The sequence below is a fragment of the Manacus candei genome, unplaced genomic scaffold (genome assembly GCF_025592945.1).
Source record: "Manacus candei isolate 608988 ecotype Guabito, Panama unplaced genomic scaffold, ASM2559294v1 h1tg000023l, whole genome shotgun sequence".
Taxonomy (NCBI): domain Eukaryota; kingdom Metazoa; phylum Chordata; class Aves; order Passeriformes; family Pipridae; genus Manacus; species Manacus candei.
In genome coordinates, this window is record NW_026138071.1 from 16396006 (window position 1) to 16421871 (window position 25866).

At 37.8% G+C, this 25866-nt stretch overlaps 1 protein-coding gene across 5 annotated transcripts in view; it reads right to left on the reverse strand.

Moving 5' to 3' along the window:
- Positions 1 to 997: 997 nt before the first annotated feature.
- PDE1A (phosphodiesterase 1A) overlaps positions 998 to 25866 on the reverse strand; it is a 151216-nt gene continuing 126347 nt past the window's right edge. For all 5 annotated transcript variants that reach the window (XM_051787686.1, XM_051787685.1, XM_051787684.1 and 2 more), the window contains 8 exons: positions 25515 to 25616; positions 25275 to 25395; positions 21414 to 21495; positions 19998 to 20118; positions 18300 to 18484; positions 9103 to 9378; positions 3140 to 3259; positions 998 to 2828 (listed from right to left, as the gene is read on the reverse strand). In XM_051787686.1, coding sequence (XP_051643646.1) covers positions 3183 to 3259; positions 9103 to 9378; positions 18300 to 18484; positions 19998 to 20118; positions 21414 to 21495; positions 25275 to 25395; positions 25515 to 25616 — 964 coding nt within the window. In that variant the 3' untranslated portion in view covers positions 998 to 2828; positions 3140 to 3182. The remainder of the gene's footprint in view (positions 2829 to 3139; positions 3260 to 9102; positions 9379 to 18299; positions 18485 to 19997; positions 20119 to 21413; positions 21496 to 25274; positions 25396 to 25514; positions 25617 to 25866) is intronic.

Genomic DNA, 25866 nt, shown 5'->3' on the forward strand with positions numbered 1-25866 from the left:
CATGCCCATAATGCTGTGGGAGAGATGCATATACAAACACCATTTCTTATGGCCCCATGCAGTGTTTTGGTAAAGCAGCCTTACAGGTTTCAGAGATAAACTACCACTCAGGGAGAGGCTCTCTCAAGAAACCTTTCTGCCATCCAAACACAAATTTTACCCCATGTCAAAGCCTTAAGTAACACATGTTGGCTGTATCAGTCTTCTCCACCAAAGAAAATTTCTCCTCATCCAAACAACACACCAAGCTTTGGGTCATGGCCAGGTAAAAACTTGCTAAGAATAAAGGAAAGAAGGAAGAAAGAAAGAGAATCAGCTGGCATTAACAAAAAACTAAGCACTCTTTTCGTATTTCAGTAACATCTACCACAGTGATTAAAACTGAATACAAATGAGCAAATAGGATTATTTATACAAAAATCACACTTCCAAATTAATGAATGAATTCTGCAGGCAATGTCTGGCTCCTGTGAGATTAGGAGCTCCTTCTAGCTTCTGCAGTGGGAGATCTTGGGGCCAGCTATGACAACAGGACACTGAGACCCCCACAGGATGTTTCAAGTTCTCTGCAGAATCTGTTATATTTTCTGCTTGTATTTCTAGGTGAAAATTTTTGCAGAGTAATAAATCACAATGGGATAGAGACACAGGAAAAAAAGTCAAGTTCAACTATGGTAAAAGTCTGGAATTGAAAATACAATATAAAGATTGTTCCAGACTTTCAGTCTCAGTGAATCATAAATTACAATGTTGAAAAACAGTCGGTAACAAACAAATACCTAACTGGCCTAGTTTTTAAAGATAGCAGTCGTCTCTTGTTCTTTTCAAATTTGATGGGAACTGTAGATGCTCAACTTATCTGAAATAAGGTCCCAAGTTCTCCAATCTTAATGAAAAAGATTTTCCACTGCCACGGCATATGGCAACTTACAATTAGAAATGTCTGATATGACCATTATGTTCCTTCTCTTGTCATAAGGACAATAAGAAGCCATAAGATGGTTTACATTTTATTACAAAGGAAAAAAAAAGAGTCCAACATTCCGAAAAAGGATGCAAAGGTGCACAGAGTGGTCCAGGCTACTAATAATTTGCTCAAACACTAGCAGAGAATATATAAATTCTTAACTCTTAGCAAAAAATATTGATTGCATTATAACATATATGATACAATTTCATTTGTTAACATTTCATTCATTAACTTCACTGTACAGAAATTTGTCCATGCTAAATACAAGCCCTGGACCAGATACACAAAACAATTTAAATGCATTTTTTACATCCTATATGCACAAACATTTCTTAAGTTAAGACTATGCATACTACTTATGCATAGCACGCATATGGCTTACATATTCAATGACAGGAATCCCACCTTTTGGCATGCTCTTATCCCACGGCTCAGAGTTTACACTGTTCCCAGCTCAGTTTTGATTGCTCCGCTGTCAGAAAAGAGACAGTCAACAGGTATGAACATGTAAGGGTCCCTCAGTCCAGGGTGATTGTTTTACAATGCCTTCTTCAATTGGGACAAAGCGTGCCCTTTTTGAAGTTGAGCCTGATGCCTGTTGAGCTCTACTCAGACCCCTGAAACAGCAGATGAATGACACGTAGATCTCAATCACTCTCTGCCCAGAGAGGAGTGCCACTGCTCCATGAGTCCTCTTCAGAGCAGACCATGGTTGATTATAAAGACTTTTTGGTCAGTGAGATAATAACCACAGGGTCCAAAAATGAGAGCTGGGAGAGCAGCAACCTGAGCCACCCAAGAGCCTACAACTTGAAGGGGAGCCTGGAAGTTTCCTGGCAGGTTCCAGCAGAGGGAAATGAGGTTGGCTGCAGCCACACAGGACACCCAGACAAGTCTGGAGGAGTCATGTGCAGCTTGAGGGAAGTGGAGATGAAAATGGAGTTTCTTTCTGGGCTCCTTCTGAGGCTTCTTGCAAAGGTGACTGCCCATGTGCTCTGTTTTTGCCACCCCTCAGAAAGAAACTGGCAAAGATTTTGCAGGATGCATGTTGTTGACTTTGCATGTGAGATAAATCATAATATAAGGCCTCAGTGTCACCTTCCAATTCTGTCTGAGAGGCAACACACTATTTTGCTGAAGTGAAGCAATTTTCATGTATTCCTGTTGCTGTCTCTTCTACCCTATAAAACAATAAGCACCAGCTTCATGGTAGGGCTGACAACATTGCTGATGTCTTCCAAAATACTCAGATATTTCAAATACTTCTCTGCTCAACACCAGTTCTGTCCATATGGCAGCCACCACAGTGGAGAAAAATCATCATCTATGCAGGCTGGTCAGTGTAACTCTGCAACTTTTCTGTACAGTCTACACACATTTATTTCCAGATATTTTAAGGAAACTAACAAGTAAGACTTTTATGTTGCATGCAGTATGATTGCATGAACAAGTATTTAGAAACACATTTCATTTTGACTTTCCATTTTCACTGGATGCCAGCAGCAGTGACATGTAACAGCAATCCCAGGCAGATGATAAATGTCGTGTTTTCACATATCTCATGGTTAACTGGAAATGTTTGATGCCAGTGATGCAACAAAGCAAGGTCCAACTTTGGCTGAAAAAATCATTTTGGCTAATTTAAGAAAGCAGAATAGAAGAGGAAATAGCAACAATAAATACAACCGAAATCTTGCAAGTTGTTAAGTGCCTTGAGTTACCAGCTCAGTTTTACATTTTACACTTTTGAACATTTTGTCCATTCACTTTCCACAGAAACAGGATGATCCAAGAACAAGTTGACAGATAACGGCCTCTGAGAGCACGAGGTAGGAACAGCTAGAGTGCTTCTTTTCTCCTGCAAGAGAGGTTAAATGAAAATTCATAAACAATAAATTTTTGATACTACAATTTCAGTATTTCATAGGATGGTTTATTGCATGATCATTCTATCTGACATTAAGGATTGAGAGATGTAAAAGTACAGTTTTTCCCTTTTTTATATTGAATGGTTTTATACCTCATAGAAAGTGGGGTATACTGTGTCCCCATTTCAAAATTTTCTAACAAAACCACAACTGAGATGGAACAAAGAGGTTAATAATAGCACTAAACAAGCCTTTATGGTGGAAAACTCCCCCCATTATAAGAAAGAAATGACCAAATTACCTGTCCTGCCTGAAATGTCAGAAGCTTTTAAGAAATAGAAAATCTAGTTTTGTATCAGTGCTTCTTTCTGCTCCGTGGCTTTTACCATATCTTCTGGCTTCTTACAGTGTTTAGGCTCACCTGGAAGATAAACAAATGTGACTGGAAACCTGAGTGAGGAAGTTAACCAAGAGAATCTGCACAGCTGTAGACAGACAGAATCTTGTTCTTTAAGACTTTTTTAAGGTTAAAATGAGGTTTCAATCACTGCTTTCTTTAATTGTTTTCTCACCACAGTAAGCATCAGATTGAATCAACTAATCATGGTTTATCTACGAGGCAAAAGACAGAACGAAATCAATAGATCACATCATGAAAAAAACATGAGTGTTAATAAAGTGGGTTTGGTTTTGGTTTATTTTTTTCTTCTGCCTTACTGAAAGTCAAAATTCACCCTCTGTAGAGAAGTGCTGTTTAAATCCTCTTTTAATGTAGACTTTCAAATCAGAGTAAGCTGAGATAATGAAAGATGCAGTGTCAAGTTCTAAGAATTCAATTAATTCAATCAAATTGGAGGAATGACACAGACCAACACAAGCAGTTTTCAAACACAAGTGATACAACATGAATTTCGAACCAACAATCATAATATTAAGCTGTTGCTTAAACTATTCCTTCAGTAACTTTGAATGAACACAGCTGAGGAAATTACACACTGAGATGGTAGGCATGGGGACAGTGTAGCAAACTTACAGTGTTATTTACTATAATTAATTACTATACTACATATAGTAATTTCTCAATTTTATCCAGTTAATCCAAGTGATCCCACAAGAGAATAGGAACATTGAACTGAAAATGTGAAAAAGGAAGAGCATAGAAGCCTCAAAACTTGAAAAGATGAACTGGGAGAAGCATAAAATTTATAAAAATAAAAATAGAGAGGGGAATATTTTTGAAAGCCAGAAAACAAAGGTACAAGTAGCCAAAAAGAAAGTAGGTGATGCGTGATCTGAAAGGGAAATTGAAAGCTGATGGCGAGTTGAAGAAGAGGCTGAGAGTTTAGAAAAGAGAATGAGAAGAGAGGAAACTCAAGAGAACAAGAATGAGGAAAGAAAAAAATTAATACCTATGTATCTACCATGGCTTCACTGTAAACAAGTAAGAATTGCTACTGATTTTACCCTTGTTTCATTGCCTTGAATGGTGGCAGAGTTGGTGCTGTCCACACTGTAATGCAGCCACCAGCAGATGGGCCATATCCCCCCAGGCAGCATCCTACACCATCCCCCTTATTCTACATAAATTTAGTGTAGGTGAAATACAGACTACCAATATTCCAAAGACTTTTAAAAGTCTCAAAATTAGACTAACATGAATTAGAACCAGATCTTTCATCCTGTGGCTGTTTTTGAAGGGATTTACTAAAACTTTATTATCATTATCCATAAAAACAAAAAAGGGGGGGAGGAAGTATGAAAGTAAAATCTATTGATCTAAATATTTAAATTTTATACTTAATGTAGAGTAGTTTTCGGAGTGGGATAGAAGTGGTTTGAGGAGGCCTTTAAAACAAAATCTTTGTACATTTAGATTTCATAAAACTTAATATAAACTTTTTAGATATATAGCTTTCTTCCTCTTAGTTCATCAGGTTTTTTGTGTGATAAAATCTGCCCTTTAAATGGTTGCTTATGGCTGTTATCTTATAAACCCCATCCTTTTCATAAACACATTTGCTTTTTTAATCTAACCTTCCCTCCATCCTTATCCCATGCATGAACACAGATGCCTTCCCTCAGTACCAGGATCCTATTGTCCCGTTGAGCCATGCACTGTGCCCAAGGAATGCTCACTTATCAAGGCAGCACAGCACTCTGTGCCCGCTCTGCACAGCTGCAAAGGGTTCCCCCCTCGGCTGAGCCCCACGGAGCCACCGCGGCACTGAATGGTCAGTAAGCTTTTGTGTGGCACAGATGATGAGCTGATGCCACCTGCATTCCCATAAATCAAACTGGCATGTTGTTGGTGTGGATCTGTCCACTGCTATTTAACCTGGTTACTCTCCAGAGGCTCTCAGTTACTGCCTGCTGATGACGTTGAATGTTTCACACACCTGATGTGACTGGGCAGTCCTCTGCTGTCATACAGAGCGAAATTACTGGTAATCTGTTTTCTCACAGATTTATTATCTCCCTTGCATTTTGATATTAAGGATTAGTGTGGCTATCACTACAAGTGAGAAGTTAAAAGTGTGCCAATTAGCATTTATAAATCATTGAAATGTGGAGTCATTTAATTAAACATAAGCAGTTTTTAAAATTAATGTTCTAATTAATAAATCACTCAAGAGAAAAAGAAAATTATCTCTTAAACCCCACCTTATAATAGTTTCACTTAATCTTGTACCATTCAATTAAATGAAAATGGGATGATGGAAAGGACAAAGGTATTGTGGAGAAAAACAACATTCAGTCACAACTGCAGTGCTTCTTACAGTGATCCTCCAGTTCTCCCTTTGCACTGACCAGGACCCAGGGCAGAGCTATTCCTGTTACTAATTACTACTAATCTACAAGACTACACCTTAAAAGAGATGTGATACGAGGCGAGTAAAACAGTCCCTTTTTAATTTTTTTAAATGGGGAATGCCCTAATTATACATATCCAAACATTCATTGACAGTGCCCAAGAACGCAGACACGTCATTCTCCCATGTTCCCCATCTCTGTTATAATTGAATCACTTACTCACAAAAAACTTAACTGAATTTTCTGTGTTTTATAAAAGACAGAGCAATGACAGCTAAAATATGACATTTCGACATGAATAACCATGTTTCTTTTCCTCTTCCTTCCTATCTCATTCTCCCACTCCCAGCACCCACAGGTGCTCACTTCCCCACCCCAGGAGTCAGCAAGTGCTCTGGACATCACTTTAGCCTTGTACCCCCCCATCCTCAGTACAGAAAGTACACAGGTAGAAGAGTCTAGCATGGAGAGTGCCAATAATGTCCTGATAGATGTACAGTGTCTCTTAGAATACTCAAATAACTCTAATTCGTGAAACAGATTAAAAATGTAAGGTCATATGTATGCTGCCTTCTGCTTGTTTGAAGTGACATTCCATTGAAAATGTCTGACCTTGGTTAAAAGAGCCCTGTCTAGATCCACTGGCCACCAGCAAGAGTGAAAAGTGGGGATGCTACCCATGCTATATGTCCATTCTGCCCTGAGTGCTACTGCATCATGCACAACACACTCACCCTTGACCATCCCAAACATAGCTTATACTGAAAAAAGGAGGGGCGAGTGAGAAAACACAGGCTGCTCTGCTGTTTGAGGCTATGAGGCTTCTACATACACTGCAGTAACAAAACTTCTTCAATAATACTAAGTACCTACATTTAGACAACCACACTGCTTAATGGCTTCCCTCCACTTAGAATGATATTCAAGCATTTTACCACTGTGAAAGAGAAATTGAAACGTTTTAGCCTGACTTTTCCCTTTGGTATGGAATATTGTCAACTCTTCCAGTACTAACTGCCCGCATAGACTTTCTTTTCTGTTGTCTCTTACATGATGGCACAGTTTCTGCAGCTGCTGAAATCCAATATTAATTTAATACTTTCTCAAAGAGCCAGGACCTGGGTCTCACCATGAGTTTGTAGAAAGTCTGGCTGCTTCAGGCCAGTGTCAGTAATGCAACTCATATCAGCATTGTGATGCATTACAGCTGCTCTGTTTTGCTGTGTAACCTATATTTGTAGTGTTCTTTCAGTATATTTTGCATCACTCTGACAAAACAGAAATCCCATGGTATGAGCAGTAGCCTCTACTTTTTACACATTTTCACCAGCAGGAAAGCTTTACAAGCACAGTTTGTAAAGGACTTGACATAGATGATTAGTTTCAGTGAAGAAACCTGCATTTCTATACTAAAACTTTCTGTGGCAATCAGCAGCAATGCGTGCTGCCAAACCTACAAGATGTGCAGATGTAAGTTGGGGGATCCCAGTAAGGGAGCATTGGCTCATCACTCAGCCTCTGCAGTTGCCTAAAGAATAAAAAAGAATGCTTCTTTTACGATGTGATTAATCCTGATGCAGTTATGTCTCCTGCTATACGTCCCTGTTTACTGCTGAGCAATGTCCTCTGTGTATGTGCCCTGGCTTTTAGTTCAGGACCTTATCAATACTATTTTTCTTCACAAAATAGTTAAATTAAACTCTTATTTCTGTTTCATTATTAATCTGAACTCTTTTTGAATATTGCCATCTCTAGTGAATGAACATCCTTGGATTAGTGTAATTTATGTTAATAAATCTTTTTCACTATCTGCAAGAAAAAAAGATTCCAAATTATAGTTACCTTTGGAAATATACTATTAAAAATTTAATTGCTTCTTATCCTTTTCATAAATTTTGCAGTTTGAAGTTTTAAAATACAAGGCATTCTCTAGAAAATTACCCTCATTAAAAAACAAATGAAATTAGCATGTTCTCAGATAAGAAGTCTCTGTTCTCATTGGAGAGGTGGAATGTAAAGATTGACAAGGTAACAGAGTGAACTAATTGCATGCTGAGTTGTATCTGATCTCTCAAATAGCATTTTTGTTGGTCAGCCATCTAAAGACCCACAAGGACAGCTATACCACTACTGCCTTCTGCACAGTCTGCAGTTTTCCCAACTGTGTTCCTCATCCAGGAGATGAAGAACTTTCCTAAGGCACTTTAATTTCAATTTGGGCTTTAATACAAAAACTAGTGTAAAAAATACTTGTCAAAAGATTAAAATGTCAGTTATTAGACAGCTTCAAATGCTGTGAAAATAATTTTAGTGTAAATATTTTGATATAGGACCCTAAATTAACCATCTGTTATTTCTGATGGAAAAGAACTGCCAACAATAAAAGCATGGAGCCCTGGAATACAGAACTCTAGAATAAGTGGGTGTTCTCCATAAAAAGCGTTTATGAGAAACATACCAAGTCATATACTCATGTCTAAGCTAAGCCTTACAAGCACTTTAGTGTTGCTGCTCAGACAATGCCATACTTCTGGCACAATATTGCAAGGCTTACTGTCATAAAAGCATTAATGAGATTAGCATTTTAATGAAAAGTCAGGAATAGAAGTGTCTTTATATGTCTTGTCTTATAAACCTGATATCTCAAAGCTTATTCTAACTATAAGCAAACTCAGAAAATAAAATGAAAATGCACAGTGTCTTTCTCTTCCTTTGATAACATCTATTCCTATTGCTTGGGCATCTTTTTCTTGATACTGTATTGCAATTACCAGATACTAAACATAGTCATCTTGCGATAATATACTTACACACTAAAAACATATTCTGACATTTTAGGGATTTTCTGGCTGCTCCACTTGTCCTGCAGCTACAGTCAGGAGACTGATCCTCCTGATTAAGAGAATGACACAGTCCCATGACTACTACAGTTAACAAATTCCATCTACCTTAACTCTAAGATTCACATTTAGTACAAAGGATGTGGTTTACAACATAGCAATCATATTAGGTGCCTAAACTAAGGGGAGTATATTTTAATAACATAATTACCTATTCAAAGAGAGAATGTTTGGATAGCTCTATTTTGAAAGTTTTACCTTATTCTCCAGTAGCAAAGGGCTATTTAATTGCAAATATGCATCTTTAAATTACTCCAAAATCATTCTTCCGGTTCAACTAAAGTATATTATGTAAAAACTTTTCCAGTGGATACTAAACAGCTGATATCAAGAAGTTGATATTTGTTTATATCAAACAGCTTCTTGATGGTTTTAGGACGCTCATACTTTTACACATGCCCAAAGAAACTGTCTTATGCTGGTGGTTTGTACAACACCTTATTTCAATATTTTACATTACTGTTGATGTTTGACAGGGAGATACCAGACACTGCTGCAGCTTCGCCCTGGGCAGCTTCATTAGACTGGCTGGTGCTGTGTGATGAAGCATTACCATTCAGTGGGTCTGTATTCTGTGTTTCTTGCTGGGCATCGGTGAGATCTTTCTGGTTCGGATCAGAGTTAGTGCATTTTTCTGAGTTGGATTCATCACTCAGAGAAGTGTCGAAAGAGACTACTTGTAGGACGATGGATCTGGGAGGACAGGTTGTACCATCACTTCCCTGACTACTCTCATTTTGTATCCTTGTTGTCTCTTCCTGTAACTGTGCATCTGTGGAATTTCTGCTTTGGTCTTTTTCCTGTTCATCAACATTTTTCACAAGTTCTTCTACAAAGAGGGAACAAAATAGGTGAATTAGATAAGAAGGATATGCCACAGTTTTTTGATTTCAGAGTAGTGACAGATAGAGTTGCACATGGGAACACTGTGAACATGAGGGCATGCCCACTGCTGTGTTTAATACGGCTCAGATTCTGCTTCTGCTTGCACTACTGCAACTGAACCATAGCTGTCCTCTTTCTGGTTTCATGTACTTCTTTTTTTGGCCATAATACAGAGCAAGGAGCATCATCAGACACACGGTAACCTGAAGGATGGAAGCAGGAGGACCCCATGCTGCAGGCATGTCCCCCTGCAGGAGTGTTTACCACTACAGGACTAGGAAGTGTAGAGCTCATCAGTTCTGCAAGAGAGAGAGGGCATGGAGGGGAGCACCTTGGTCAGGATGCACATTCATCAGAATTGAAGGGAAGCCCTGAAGGAAATGGGCCTGTCAGCCTGGAAAAGTCCAAAGCATCAGCTGATACAGAGTTTCAGCTGGAACAAGTTATAGGGGTTACATGTGCTATTCAGTACTGCTACCATTATGCCCAATGGGGGAAATTGCACTTTAGGAGACAGCAGCAACCCAAAAAAATAATGTTTGTGGAAGGCTCTACTCCTTGCTGTATTGCAGAGATTTGGAGAACAAAAAAATGAAATGGCCCAGAGTAAAAGGAGACAGAACAGAATAGAACAGCACAGAGAGATAGTACAAGGAGTAACTAAAAGATGAAAAAAACCCAGAGAATGGAAAACTTGTGATGGCAGTTGAAGAGTCCAACAAAAAAGAAAAAATGTACCATCTTCATGGAGGGCCTATTTCTCTTGCTATTATAACCTGTATTTCATAAATTTAGATTTTAAAATCAGTATACTCCTATAGAATATACCAAACACTATCAATTTAAAAAATGAAAGCAATTGCAGTTTGAACAACACTTGCACAAAGCAGCTGCATGATATTGCATAAAATTTCTAACTTGGATGTGCACACTGTATTAAGAAAGGAAATCAAGCATTGGGATACTTATTGAGTTCAACTGGCAGCTCCCAGAAACTCTGATTTTGAGTGACCAGTCCAAATCCAGACCAGAAGTGATTGCACATGACAACTCAAAGATAGCCCAAACTGTAAGCATATTTTTACCACATCAGTATTTGGCACCACCTCACTTTTCTGAATCCAGAGAAAAGTTCCCCCTGAATTCAGAGAAAAGTTCTGTGAAACAGGATAGAAAGGAACACCTCCAAACCTGATCTGATGCACAGAAGCACGGAATAGCTAAATAATTTCTTTCTTTTGTCAGTTATACTTTCTAGCATATTTTTTTTAAAAATCAAGAACTTTAAAATTTGAGCAATTTCTAAATTGTTAAGCCATTTTCCCCCAACTTTAGAGACCTGCTTGTTTTGGATTTCAAATCCTCTAAAACTTGGACAGGTACACTTTTTTCTATAGATTTCAATGCAGTTCTTACAAAGAAGAGGTTGGGCTAAACCCACTAAGAAATATGCACTGATAAGTTATACTAGTAGTGTAAGAGAAATGGAGCTGGCATAATGTTTGATCCCCACTGCTGCACAGTAAGAATTGTAATAAATACCATGGTAGCATCTACTTCCAGACAGCTACTAATGGCCAGGACCCTCCGAGAGCAACGGCAAGGCACTGGGCTGCTGAGAAGAGCAAGCTCCTCTTTCCCTATGGGCACATGTTGTCATGGCCAGCCAGAAATGGAAATGGGGTATATTAAGTGAACAAGGTAACCTGGCATTTACAACATAGCCAGTATTCAGTAAGAGTAAATATATGAATATGGTACATAGGATTAAAAAACCATCCATCTTGGCCCTAAGAAAAATTCCTCTATTTTTTTAATTTTTTGGGGGGGGAGGAAGGGAAGGGGGGCCTGGGTCAGTTAGGCACTAAACAGCTTAGGGATTATCATATCCATTCAGATGAAGGCAGGCAGAAGTGTATTGTTCAGTGCAGTGAACTCAGGGTATGTATTACTGTTGTTTTCTCTGTTTTAACTTAGTAACTAAGTGCCAGAAGCCAGGAATGTTTACATATATTCAACTGTTTGGTAATGTTTTCTTTACAAGAATCCAAGCAAATTCAGAAAAAATTGTGTGAATTCATCTTTAAAACAAATGGCTTCTCCTAACTTATCTGTTAGGGGTGACTCCATCTTATTCCTCTCTTCTGTATTTCTGTGCCATTTCTGAACTCCAGCCTTAAATCACAGTCTTTTATGAGAAGCAACAATGGCATTTGACACATAAACATGATAGAAGTGGTGCGGTTCTTCCCTTGTGTTTAGGCTGGGCTGTTGGCAAAATAATTGTTATGCATTGCTTTGTTTGGAAAACTGGCAGTACTCATAAGGCAACAGCCAAACTTCAGAATAGTTGAAAAATGCTGGTATTCTAGCGCTGTGCTGTAGGGCTCTGTGGTCTCCAAAGTGAGAGTGCTCTGCTGCTGCAGAAGCTCTGGAGAGTCTATATTATCAGCTATAACACTGCTTGCCACCAGCTCTGCTCTGTTACCGCCTGTGTCTGCAGCAACACTTTCAGGACATGGTCTAAGGAAGCTTTTCTACATTTTTGAACTTTCTCTTCTGTCCATCATCTTTCTTTTCCTCATCTTTCTGTGAGGAAATAGAGCATTCAACTACTATCACCTGCACAGTACAGGGTTTATAAATCACTTTTCTATTTACAGCAGCTGCATCACTTGAGCATGTACTGACTTAACAAGAGTGGAGAGGAAGAACAAAAGCCATGTGTAATTAGGACATCTCAAACCAGCAGTGACTGCTGCAGCACTAAACTCCAGTAAAACAAGTATCTGCTGAATCACATTGCTATTTTCATTGGCTGTGTTTAAAAATAAGCTACCATAACTTACCCTTACAGAAAGACATAATGACATGGAAGTTTTAACAATTAGAAAACTACGAATTAATGAGGAAAGCTGTTTATCTTCACTAAGAATTAAATTATTTGAGGACTCTGTGAAAGAAGAATGCTGCTGGATATTACGGACTCTCTGTGTATATTACCCCAAACTTTGATTTCTAGTTTTGTCTGCCTTCTTTTTTCCTGTAAAAAAAAAATTCCAGGAAGCAGTGACAAACAACCAAAACCAGGACAACATGGGAAGGAACTGCAACATTCGAAAAGACATGTTCGCACATCAGCCATTGAAGAGAAGAAGACACCAGCACAAAGCATAAAAATTCTGCAGAAAATGAGAGGACTTATCCTGTTGCCTCTGGAATTTCCAAGTAAGTTTAAAGACATGTCCGAGAGTTCCCAAACAACTGTGGTTTTTCCCAACTAATCTGCCATTTTTAAACTCAATATAATACAGCTTTATTTAGACACTGATTCCTTCTCCTTTCAACTCCCCCCACAAGTTTCATCACAGATATAGGAGTATATAAAACCAGTGCAAACCATGTAATCCAGTGGCACTTAATGTTACAGCATTATGTCATATAGAAAAAGTAGCAAAGACTTAATTAGCTATCAAAACTTTTCACTAAAGGATTTGATTAAAAATAATTTGTGAGTTTATGGTTTCCTAAGGTTGCTACCTCTGCTTTATACTTCTCTTTTGCAGTTTAGCTGTAAGCACAGGGGCTTGAATGCTGGAACTTTCAGTACAGGGAATGGAAGGGACATGCAGAAGGGACATGGACTGTCATGTGCAGAGGTGGGCCAGCTCTCCATTGTGTACTCCAGGGAGATATAAAACAGGTTCCATTATTAGGTCAGTTATCATTCTTTAGTCTGCAATTTACCAGATATTGTCAATCCTGAATGTTTCTTCCTACTCTTAGCTCAGCCTGTTCATTGCACATCCTCAGACAATGCTCCTTTTCTCACTGATCTTAACACGTTTCTGAATTAGCTCAAAAACTGCTTATGACCTAAGCATTTTAGCGCTGTAATTAAAATCACTGTCACTGATAGTAGCCTCCTGAATTGATTTTTCTCCAACAGATTCAAACAGTCCATTAGGGTAGATTTCATGTGCCAAACTGTCAGTCAGTTTCTGTGACTGTCACACACATCCTCCCACTGCCCACCCTTCCTAGCGACTGCTAAATCACATTAACATGCTATCAGATCATCACTCTCGGATTTTCACATTTCAGCAGCTGCTGCTCTCTTCTTATTAGTGAGTCTGCAGAGAAAATCTTTCAGACAAAATGGAACTGAACCCCGTGGTTATTGTGACTGGAAGCATGCAGGACTGAAAGTGCCCGAGGGGGGCCTGCAGGTACTATGCAGAGGTCTTTCAGAGGAGACATTTGTTATTCAAAATTGCTGCCCATGGGTGAAAAAAAAGCTGATCTCTACTCCAAAGATGCAATAGTTGTCATTTTTTCATATTTTTGCTATCAAAATGAGGCAGAGGATGGTGTGAGAGACTTGTTCAACCTCATATTTTTCATCCCACCTGGATGAGGTCGGTCATCCCAGGCACACATTTTCAAGCCTTGCAGCCCAGTGCACTGCCAAAGGGTGTTGAGGACGTTTGTCACTGATTACTTTCCACACAAATAATGCAACCTTTGGTCAGGTCCTGTAATACTTAATTCTTTAGAAGAGTTACATAAGCATAAAATGAGAACAAGTAACACTGATGTTATATTATCCTGAAGATGAATGGCACACTTCAATGATGGGTCCATTTGACTGGCAGCTGAACACTTGGTGTGCATGCTGCATTCCCTCATGTTATTATATGATCTCAGGTGAGTGTCCTAAGCTGCCTGTGTCTCTTTCTGTTCACTGTAAAGTGAAAATAATTATACTTATTTAATCCCTGTAACTTTATTTACAATGATATCTACTGAAGAGATGGTAAGCATGATTACTAGTCCATACAATCTGTTAAGAGTACCTGAGCTTGCTTAATTAGTAAACTTTTGGAACACTTTTATAGAACAATCTAAGCATGAAGAAAAAAAATTGTAAGCATAGGGAATAAACATTGTATTTTTAAAATATTAAATAATTGTGTTACAATCTCTCTGTGTTCTAAGAACTGCACCATAAAGGATCTTACATGATAGTTAAATCTTTCTCCATGAGTTTTGCGTTTCTTATAGCTTTCTCAGTAGGCCTATAACTTTCAGACCTTAAAATCTACTTATCAAACAACATCTCTAATGAAAGAACCTCTCAGATTCATCTGAGCAAATTTACTGTCTATTTGCTACAACTACCATAATTGCAAACAGCAGCACCCATCAACAGTATGTGTTGAAAAAAGTGCAAGATGGAACAATATCTTTATCACTGCGCTGAGTTGAACAAAGACAGATTATCTGGTGATTGGGGCTTGGAATATTAATTAAACATCAAGGCTTTCAAATTAGAATCCAAATGTTTGATCATTATGGTAATTCTCTGTTAACAGCATTCCCTGAAAGGCCTGAGAAACATTCCTCTAATTCTCCAGTGGTGAAAGGTTGAAGACCCTTAGGCTATAGAGCACTGAGCTCCTCTGCATCAATTATACAAGACATGGTCCTTTTAGCAAAGTGGAGCCATCCTATTTACTGAACCTTCTGTTAAGGAAGCTTTCAAACAGCTGCCTAGGTAGATAAATGCTTTCCTTACTAAAACAGGACTTCCCAAAAACAAAGCATGCTGTTCCTTGCACAAGCTGCTTACTCTGAATCAAGACTCAACAGCAACTGTCTTTTCAGGGAGAGGTAGCACCACCATCTCCTGGAAAGCTGCCCCGTCAACAACACTGTCAGTGGGGATTGGTCTTCTTCTCTGGACTGTCTGGGCATAAGAGTCAGATCATCTTCTCCAGCCCTTGCTAAAGAAACCTTTGCTCCAGTTGAACCACCTCCCAAACAGTGCTACACGAGTAGCCTTATCCCGAAAATGTGAGAAGCTGGAATGAGTTCAGGTCATCCTCAGGAAATTACATGGATTGTTGCTAGTTTCCTTTCTATATTCCTTGTGCATCTGTAGTACCACATCTTATAGAGCCAACTTTTCCTGAGCCTCTGAGCTAATCTGGGAACAATATCTAGTGTTTGCAGAGCCCATCGACAAGAATGCAGATGGTTTTTCTAACAGCACAACTTCTGTTTGTCACAGTCAGTTCAGGAAGTGTGTTTGAAGATCTACACTAACAGTCAGCCTGATTACTATCACAGCACACTATTCTAGTACATGTGACCTCCTCAGTGTGCTCAGCAATTTGTGATTTGTCATAGATTATCTAGTTAGGAACAACAACAGCAATAACAATACTCTTTTCACTCTGGCTTATCCCTGGCATCTCTTCTCTCAGTATGTGCTCCTACTAACCTATGAATAAAGCACAACTCCATACATATGCCCAGAGCAACCTAAAGACTTTTCATCAAGTAATAGAGTCAGAGAAGGTAATATGAGATCCAGAAAGGATGAGTCTAATCATCTGAAGTTCAAGGTCTCAGGTTATTCACTTACAAGTTTAGTCAAACTTGATTGTAATCTGAAAAGAATTTCAAGTGGCAAAGCAATATATTGCCATATTTTTTATTCTTTGTTAGATGTGCATTTTGCACAGTCTGATTAAGGATTTTCAGACTTTGCAGGTTACAGCTTCAGAGCAGATATACTGGACGAGCTAGGGAAGATTCCCTCTCCCATTATGTGACAAGAACTTGTGTGCAACCTCAGATAATGCTCTATAGATGGCTGCATTCACTTAGAGAAAAACTCCTTTCCAGCAGTCCTTAAGGCCCACATATGGACTACAGACCCAGATGTTCCATTCCAAATGAATGAAAAATGTAATAACTTTCACAAAACATATATATTCCCCCCCCAACTTTTATGAAAAAAAAAAACCACTATCTGTTTACTAACAAAATATAAATGTGTACTCAAAAGCATTTGCATTATTTGCAAGGTTCCTCTTAGAGTCTAACCAGGCACCCTGAAAGTTTCTATGTTGCGCTTCAGTCAACTGCAGATGTTGCTGCAAGTAATCTCTTTATGGGAGCAGATTTCTATTAATCTCTTCCTTATACAGAGGTTAAAAAGAACAGATTCAGCCACAATCACACAGAGACAATACTGTTCATCAGGCTCTGACCTCAACACCAGCTATTTTCATTTACCCATTAGCTTTCCTAATGTACATTTTACTGTAATTCCATAATTCTTTTCAGGAAATACTTAGACATGCTTCATTAGTCAATTTGATGGAAGAAAAGAAGTTTAGGACAGCCACAATCTCAACAGAGTCCATGGAGTCTTGAACATTAACATCCTTGTTTTTCACAGTAGAAATCATGCCCAGAGTTTCAGGATTCTGCTTGGCCTCACATTAATATTGACTGCATAGAGAAACAATCTTACCCAGAAGAATTCTTAAGTTTCTTGCTGTGAGAAGCTTTGTGTTTTCAACGGCTGTCAAAAGCCCAGTAAAACTGGGCTAAATATATTAGTAATTTATAGAGCACTACAAGGCACTAGGAATGAAGGAGAAACAACAGTGCTCATTGATAGCACTGTACACCTCCAAAACAATACACCAAAAAGCTGATGTACCAGAATCAATCTGGTTAGTTACGTGTAACTGGAAATGGCAAACTTCCAGATAACAAGTTCTCCATTCTTCCATATTAAAGGACCTTGCTTGTCACTAGCTCAGGGCTCCTTGACTTCTGCAGGCTATAGCTAAGTGGCCTTGGACACTCTGATGGTCTGCTGTTATTACTGATCACTGTAAATTAGCAGCTTTCTCCTTTCAACCAGTCAGTATTTGGGCAAGTAGTTGGGCAAGACCAAAGGAGACAATTGGTTTCATGAAGCTACTCATGAAGAAGAGGCAATATTGGTCAAGTCTTCTCCTCAGCTGCCTCTTCTATCTAACTCTCAAGTCTTTGTCACAATAGATATATGGAAGTTTGTTCTTAATATTCTCCTAATGAGAATATTCATTTGCAATTTAGCACTAAATCAGATTTTATCACTGTTCAGCACTGTTTTTCTGTCTTGTCTGGCACCTCTGAGAAAAAAACATGTTGATTGGGATGATGGGATGAAAAACAAGGCTGGCACTGGGTTCCAGGATATCATTCCCAGCTGTCAGTATAAGGTCATGTACAGCAAGACCAGTCTCAGCAGTGAAATGTTATGCTGAAATATTCCAGGTACTTACTCAGAAACAACATAGACTGTGGACAACATATTCCCAAATGGCATTCACTTAACCTGGATCAAAGCTATAAATTCTGTTCAACAATTATCACAAAACATTTCACTTAGATAACTGTAACTCCAGAAAATTTTCAGGTATGGCTTATGCACTAAGATGCTTGAGGCAGGTTTGGCTTTATTAACTGTCTACTGGCAAATGAAAAGTCCCTTTTTGCCTTGTTTGGGCATAATACATGCAGTGATTGCTCAAATCTTTAGATCCACCGGGTCATTTAAATAATTGCCTACAGCATAGTCCAAAGAAGCCTGCAATACTGAATTTTGTTCCATACATTGGGGAACAAATAGCATTTCTAATAGCAAAGTACAACTTTCACGTTTCTAAAGAAATGTGGTGGCACACACTACTTTGAATTGTTGATTTTGGCATTTAAAGCAGATGTCAGTATCAGTTACAATTAAATGTGCAAGAATGCACATTTATAAACCAAATCTCTAAAGATAAGCTGAGCAGCACAAAGCCTTATTGTACAGGTTATAGATTTACTCTCATACTCTAACCACCTACATCTCCTGAGAGAGTAAAACAAGGCCATCCAAACAAACATTAAGACATAAAATATATGAATACAAGACAACTATGTATTTTTACGGGTTAAATGAAATTAAAAAATGCAAGTAGGTGAGATCTTAGGGAGTAACCTATAAAAACATTTCACCTTAATATATCATACCTTCTGCTGCTAATTCTTTCCATCTTTCTTTGTTTGCTTGAATGATCTTCATCAAGTTGTCCTTAAAGCTCCTTAGGTCTACAGTTGCTAGAGAATTTTCTGCATGAGTCCCTCCATCACCTGTGCTTTTAAAACCAGGTCGTCTTTGTGCTTCAGCATTGCTTACTACTCCCAAACTATTTTGACTGTACAAGGGAAAAAACCCAAATTATGAACACAGTCAGGCAATTTTAATAATATACAAACAGATAATCTGAATCAAGTTGCTTAGGAACTAACTTGAAATAGTTTTAACTAAAGAGTGCCTAAGACACAAGATGTCTTACCAACATTTACAAATAGTTTTCCATTAAGCAGGAAATAGTTTCAGTGAGAACTTCCCAAGAAGAGCTAACTGTAATTTCTGTGTGCTCCAGAGATGTTGAATGGGATAGAATGGAAAGAGTAGACTATAATCCTAACGTTTTCCAGGCACCACTGCACCACTCATGGCGTCCACTCAGTAGTGTTTGTGCAACTGTCCTGACTCAAACTTTTCTGTACCATGCTATAGGCTCTCCATTCTCTTCATAAGTGTGGCTCTTGATTCCATACTAATTAAAAGTCCCTTTAACCTCCACTTCACACAAGGAAGTTTTACTGGATGATAAGTCTTTGTTGATCTACAACTCAGTCATGAACATCAACCAAAAGTGAAGCACAGAGCTGCTAATCATTTGCAGCTGCTAATGCCTCATTTGTGAAGAAGTATGTAAGCAAATTTATTATCAATAATACCTTTGTTTAACACTGCTTCCCAAAACACTAAAAACACTGTCATAGATACTTACTTCTAGTAATTTCTACTTACTTCTAGTAGTCAAAATAAAGAGGTACGTTCACCATTTTGTTACTAAAAGTTAACTAATGCCCAGCAAATGAAAAATTGCCCAGCAGATTCATCATATTAATAACCTCAGTGAAAGCTCAAGTTACAGTTTTTAAGTGAAAAAAAATGTGGTAACAGAGTAAGTATTTGTAAGGGCAGTATCTGACTATCCAACAACGCTTTCAGCACAGAGTCACTCAGATTATGCTGCCTGTCATAGTTAGTTTGTTTTATATACAACTTCTACCATGATGAAAAATCATGAGCTTGATGTGCAACACCCCCCCTTCCCATCTCACTTATTTAGTTCTTTCAAGTGGAATATAAGTGCCACCAGTTCTGTCTCAAGTGTATACATGAAATAATACTAACATGGAGAGGTGAAGTGGGCAAGTGACTTGCCACATAATAAAGAACAGAAAAAACCTGAAACCACCTTCATCATCACCTCCACTTCCGATTGTCTCTCCCAAACACAAGAATGACTTTTGGTACTGTCAAATAAAATAATACTGAAAATGGTTTAAGACAAGAGACCCAGGAATTTCAATAATCTACTGCAAAGATTATATTAAAAAAGTAGAAAATCGATTTCTTATTTTATATGTGTTTATTCTGATTGCTATTGTGGTTCTGCCTTTTTATGCACACAATCATTCAGTCAATGGAGTAATAGCACATTGCAAATACAATGTAGCACCACAGGGTGGCAATACCGTACAGCTATTTATGTTACCTTCCCAACTGCTAAAATAATTGAGATAACTGAGAATGACATTATTAAGTGACCTTATGTTAGTTAGTTCAATAACTAAGCAGTGTATTCATACCTGGGGGTCCCAAATGCAGGACTTTCAGATTTTGATGCTTCCTCTATAAGAGGCATAACAATTTTCTCCATTGAGTCCGTAAGAAGAGAAAATGTTGGTTCTACAATGAAATCAATGAAACCTAAAGAAGAAAAAGAGAGAAAATCAGATTTTACATTTCCACAAGTCTCAAATCTAAAAATAAATACTTGCTATCAGGCTGATTTTCTAACTGTAGTCCCAATTCAATATACTAGATACCACTAGTATAATCTTGAAAAAAAAGCACAACTGAAACAAAAACCACCTAAAGCTGTATAGATATAACTAGATATTAATAATTACAGCTTTTCGTTCTTTTTTCTTGTAAATTTTATGCACTGCAGAACACGTCTACCATTTGAAATGAATATTAATTATTGAATAGAAGGGAAGCTACTGTTGAGCCAGAGCACTAGAAGTCACGCTGTCTCTTTTACCATTCAGAGCTTCTTGCCAAGGAGTTAATATTTCAAATTGCTGTTTATTATTCTGTGGAGGTAAAGTGTTATTTCACAGTGTGTAGGAGGGTTCTGTCAAATCAGTGAAGAGAACAAGTAATATCCTTAGGAGACAGCATTTATCCCACAGTTCTGAGATGTCAGCTCTGAACAATGTCTTTTACATTTTAAAGTGCTCATCACGATACGGAATGACACAGTGAGAGAATGAAGCATTATTCTCTCCTGAGCACTTAATAGAAAAAAAATATGTTAAAACATGAGCTAGCAACAGATTTCCAGATGTCTTCATACTCTAACCATGCAATACAGCACAAAGGTTAGCAACAGTGATTCAGTCTAGAATTCAGCTTCTCTCCTGCAGTAGGTATGATGCTCAAGCATGTTGCCTTTAAAATCCCAGGGAAATGGAATGAAGGACATCATGAGTGACAGAATGCAGTGGTCCTTGTCAATTCAGGGAGGCTTGACCCTGTGTAGTTTGACCCTGACACGCTGACAGGCATAACTGCAGTCCAGAGATCTGATATGTGAATTAGCTTTTAGTTGAGACGCATCTACAAACTGGTACCAGGCTTTCAGATTATAGTAGAGACAGACCTGCAAGTTCCTGATAATCAGTTTGAGGACATGATCTACCAGACTCTAAAGTGTGTACAGTAGAAGCTAGGCTCATGTGCAGTACTTTGGTTAATCCCTCTCTTACCCCTCCCTGGCATCACATATAACGAAATTATGTCACATTCTTTTGAGATCAGGAGATTTCTGCTGTAAGAGTATAGGAATTTGGTGAAGAGATAGGTGCAAAAAACACCTTCTATATAATGGGATTTTGAACAATTAAAATTCAAAAGGAGATAAAAGAGTATATGAAATGTGCGTGTGAATTTAGATGCTCCTAACACACAAGAAAAAGAAAAACACGATTTGTCGTTACCTATTTGGGACTGAGCGACCAAAGTGGACTTGCGGTCACAGAGTGGGGAAAACTGAAGACCTAAAGCAGCTTCCTTGTCTCCCTGCAAACAATAGTGTTTAATATTACAAGCATATATTTGATAGGAGGACAGAGAGACAAAGGAATTTGAATATTCTTATTATTTATTCAGTTACTTTGTTAACTTATATTCCTAAGTAAAAATAAGTCACAGACAAATCTTCCAATTTTCATTAAAAGTAGTAATCTAAATTCTAACTTACTTTTGACAATTTTCATATAAAGGAACTTACTGCAATCAAGTTCTCCTCAATACCAAGGCATCTGCCAGTGAAATGTAACATATATGAAGCCCTTCAATATTCACAGGTTAGTTCTGCTATCTCAGGTGTAATGGACCTGGACATACTTCAACATGTTTGTAATAGTATGCCAAATGCTAAATGTTTCCTTCTATTACACTGGTTCATCCAACATGTAAAATTCCTTCAATGGATTTACTCAGGTCAAGGGTATGAACTGACTTGAACTTAGTACCAGGCATGTCTCTCTGCTGCAGAAGCCATAAAAAAAGTATAAGTTCAGTTTCACTACAAAGATGATTTGCACAACCTAGTTCTGAAAACATTTCAACATTTAACTCATTAGAAGAGTATTTTTTGTTGCAACAGTCAACAGGAGGGTGTGTCTCCGTTTTCAGCACAGTAGATCAACCGTTTTACAAAAGCTCATAAAAAAAGTCTAGTGGCACAAAAAAAGCCCTGAAGAGACATCTTCCAAAGGAGGTTGTAATTTGTGTTTCTGGACAAACCTGGTCTCCAGAAACACTGCCATTATAGACATAGGAAAACTTGGACTTTCAAGTAAAATGAACTTACATTTGTTAGGGAGAGTGTTGTTTCATGATCATTCAGTGGGGAGCAGTATATGAACAGGCCATTTTCTAAAGATCTCGTCAGAAACTGATGGATGAAGGGGGTAGTATCGACCTTCCTTTGTCTTTTTATCATGTATCATTGAACAATATTTGAGGAAGGTTTAGAACCATATTACCAATAAAACCAATTCAGCCACAGGAACAGATGTAGCTTGCAGATTGCATTTCATGTGAAAGTGGAGAGTTTTATTACTACGGCTATTAAATTTTACACACAAGTGTTAATAATTTGATATCAGAGCATGGAAGAACACATGAACCCTTGCTACTAGGAGAAGTGCTAGCAGCATGGCTATGTAAATACAGGAGCCAGATTGTAGTATAATGCAAACTGGGGTAGGTCTTACAATTTCAGTCATTGTTGGATACAGAATTTCTAAAGTAATATTAATTTTGTAATCTTTCCTTCACTAGGTATTAAAAAAGAGAAATTCTCACACTAGTAATGAATGAGTTTGAATTTTTTTTGTTTTCAAGTAGCTCTTTACCCCAATTATGACTTACTTTGCAATTAATAAAATAGTAATTAATACTTAAATGTCATGTAAGTCCAAGCCTATTGTAAATTGTAATAATGAACACAGAACTAATACTTAAATTAATTGTTAAAATTTAATGAGATTTAAGATTAAGATACAGATCAAAACAGTAAAAAAATTTTTTTGTCTAGGTGCTGAACTCACTTTTAACTCTCTTTTAGTGTTTTTGGATCTAATCAGACTGAGAGAAGAATGCTACAGGAGCTGTGATTTTTTTTTTTTACTTGAACTATATATTTCTTCACTTTTAAGGGTCTGAGATGGGTGGCTGTATTTCTATTTAAACAAGTAACTCCGATTTTCCTTGGCATTATAACACACTTTCTGTAGTTGTTGCTTAAACTTGAAGTGTTGTTCAGCTTTTTTCCTGTAAGTTAACAGTGGTACATATTTTAACCATTAGCTGTATTTAACAAAGTTTTTATCAATGTGAATGTTCATTTTTTGCTGATGATCACTGTTTTAAAAGCTGTCTATGAAAGCATTGGATTTGTATCAGCTGTTTCAGACTCTGCTGTTTTTCCTGTAAGGCACTAGAAGTAGTTGAATACTAGCTTTAAAGAAAAGAAGAGAAGGAATCAGTGGGTTTTATATACATTTGGACTACTTTACCTTGGCTGACACACATTTGAAAATTCCAGAGATTTCTGTCACAGAGGCTCAGATCAACAGACCAGAGGCTGCACAACAAGCCAGTGCATCTAGGAACGTGCACCTACTGCTTCTGCACTGCTCAGTGCATTTATATAGGTACAGTTGCTTCATGACACTTTAAAAGTGTTGGACCTACTCCTCACACACTGTTCTTAGCAGTACATATAAAGAGTGATTCAGTTTCTTGTATGCTCCTCTGCAGCCTAGAAGACTTTCATATTTTACTGCTGAGTTGCAGACATACATACATGGTTGCATGTTCTATTGTTAAATGCCTTCTCAAGTCTTTTAGCAGCTTATTTGGGAACCAGTTACTTCTAATGAATGGATAAAAGATTAACTAAAACATAGCTGATCCTATGCATTCAATGATCAGTGTGGTACTGTTTACTGCTAATGCTACCTCCACTTGACTGGACACATTGCCTCACTGTCCCATGGGCTCTGTCTAGTCTGTCTCTCTATGTCTAAAATGTTTTTACAGTTGGTCATTTTATGATCTTTTTTTCTGGGGTAATCTGCTCCTCCTTTTTGCTCTCAAGTTCGAAATCCTCACAATTTACATTTACAAAAGCAAACACAAACTCATGACTCTACTCATTATTTCCACAAAACTCAGTCCATTCATTATTTAGATTAAGGCACCAGCTCTCCAGTCTGCTTCCCCAGTGCAAAGCCCACAGTCAAGGATGCCCTGATGCTCCCTATTGAGAACTTGTGTAAAGAATCTCCATGAACTGAGCAAGAGCCTTATAGGGTAGATGGGCCTAATAAACTCGTGGTTTAACACACTGTCTTTTTATTCTCTGATTCTTTTTTCCAGTGTGACCTATCTGATTTGAAAATGTCATCATATAGCACAATTAAGACAATCAAGCTGAGCAAGACACACACTGTTCCCTTATCTGTATTAACCATTTTTAAAACCTGTGCATAACTACAGAAACTGTATAATACCTAAACTGGATTTTGATTATCAATTATACTTCAGTAACTGTTATGTTGACAATGTGTGTGGTCACAAATATTGGTTACAGGGAGATATGTTTGTTTTCACCTGCTGAGGGGAGTTAAAAAATGACAGCAGTGACACCAACATCTACTGGGTTTTCTCTTTGAATCCAGTACCTCACAGAAATGAAAAGACTTTCACAAAGGTGTGTCTCTATTTTTGGTTTAGGATGTATGGCCACAGTGTTAACAGGATGGTACTGTCTAACCTCTGGTTTTAGACCAGGCTATTATGAAAGCAACACCTTCACATCTATGTGGCATATGGATGTCAAATACTAGGAAGGAAAAAAATACTAGCAAGGAAAAGAAATGAAATGGAGACAACTTTTTGCCTTCTCTGAACATGAATTCTTCCTATTTTCCCTTATCCTACCCTGCTGATGCTTTTTTTTTAACACAAAGCATATATAAATCTCTGTTACAGAATGCAAACAGCTTGACAAGTTATATTATACTTGAAAGAAAAAAAACCACTACAACACTCAGAATTCTGATATCAGCTGAAATAGATATAAAGCTATAACCATTTCATCTTATTCACACACACAAAAGTTGAATTAATGTCAGTGGTATGTATGAAAAGTAAAGAATATATGCTACTGACTATGCTTGTCAATCACAACCAACAGTAACCTCACTGGTAGACTTATGGAAATATTTAGCTGCATAACCATTGCTTCTTGAACTAGATTTATTAAAGGATTTTAAAAATGGCACCTGTCGAAAAAATTCTTCCATCAGGGCCATGGTCCACCGGTAGTGCAGTTCCCAGGATTTTGCTGGATGGCTTATGTCTGCTGCATGTAGAATCAAAGACATGGCTTTGGCTTTGTCTACCCTGTCAATTCAAGGACATGCTCCAATTATCTCAAAACAAAAGCAACTATTTAAATTCTTTTCTTGCATATGAGCTCATTGAAAGACTACAGATAATGAAGAGAATGGAAAATAACCTACCCCTGTGTCTGCTGTAGAGTGTGTCGCATCGTTTTAATTTGTTGAAAGTGACCTGACATATCTGTAGACAAGACCATCTCAATGACCAAGCTACGCAACTCCCTGAGAATAATTAAAAGCAAAATGACTGATTAAAATTCATTTATTCTACGTATGGTACATTTGTTTAAGCGGTACTTGTTAATTTATAACTTTCAAAACAACATCATGGGGTTTATTACGTTTTAAAAAGCATTTAAATAAATTATTAACAACTTGAACATTGTATCCTAAAGGGATTCTGTGAAAGCAATGTACCTCAGAAAATGTACTCTTCAATCATTATTTCAGAGTCACACTGTTTTGTAACTCC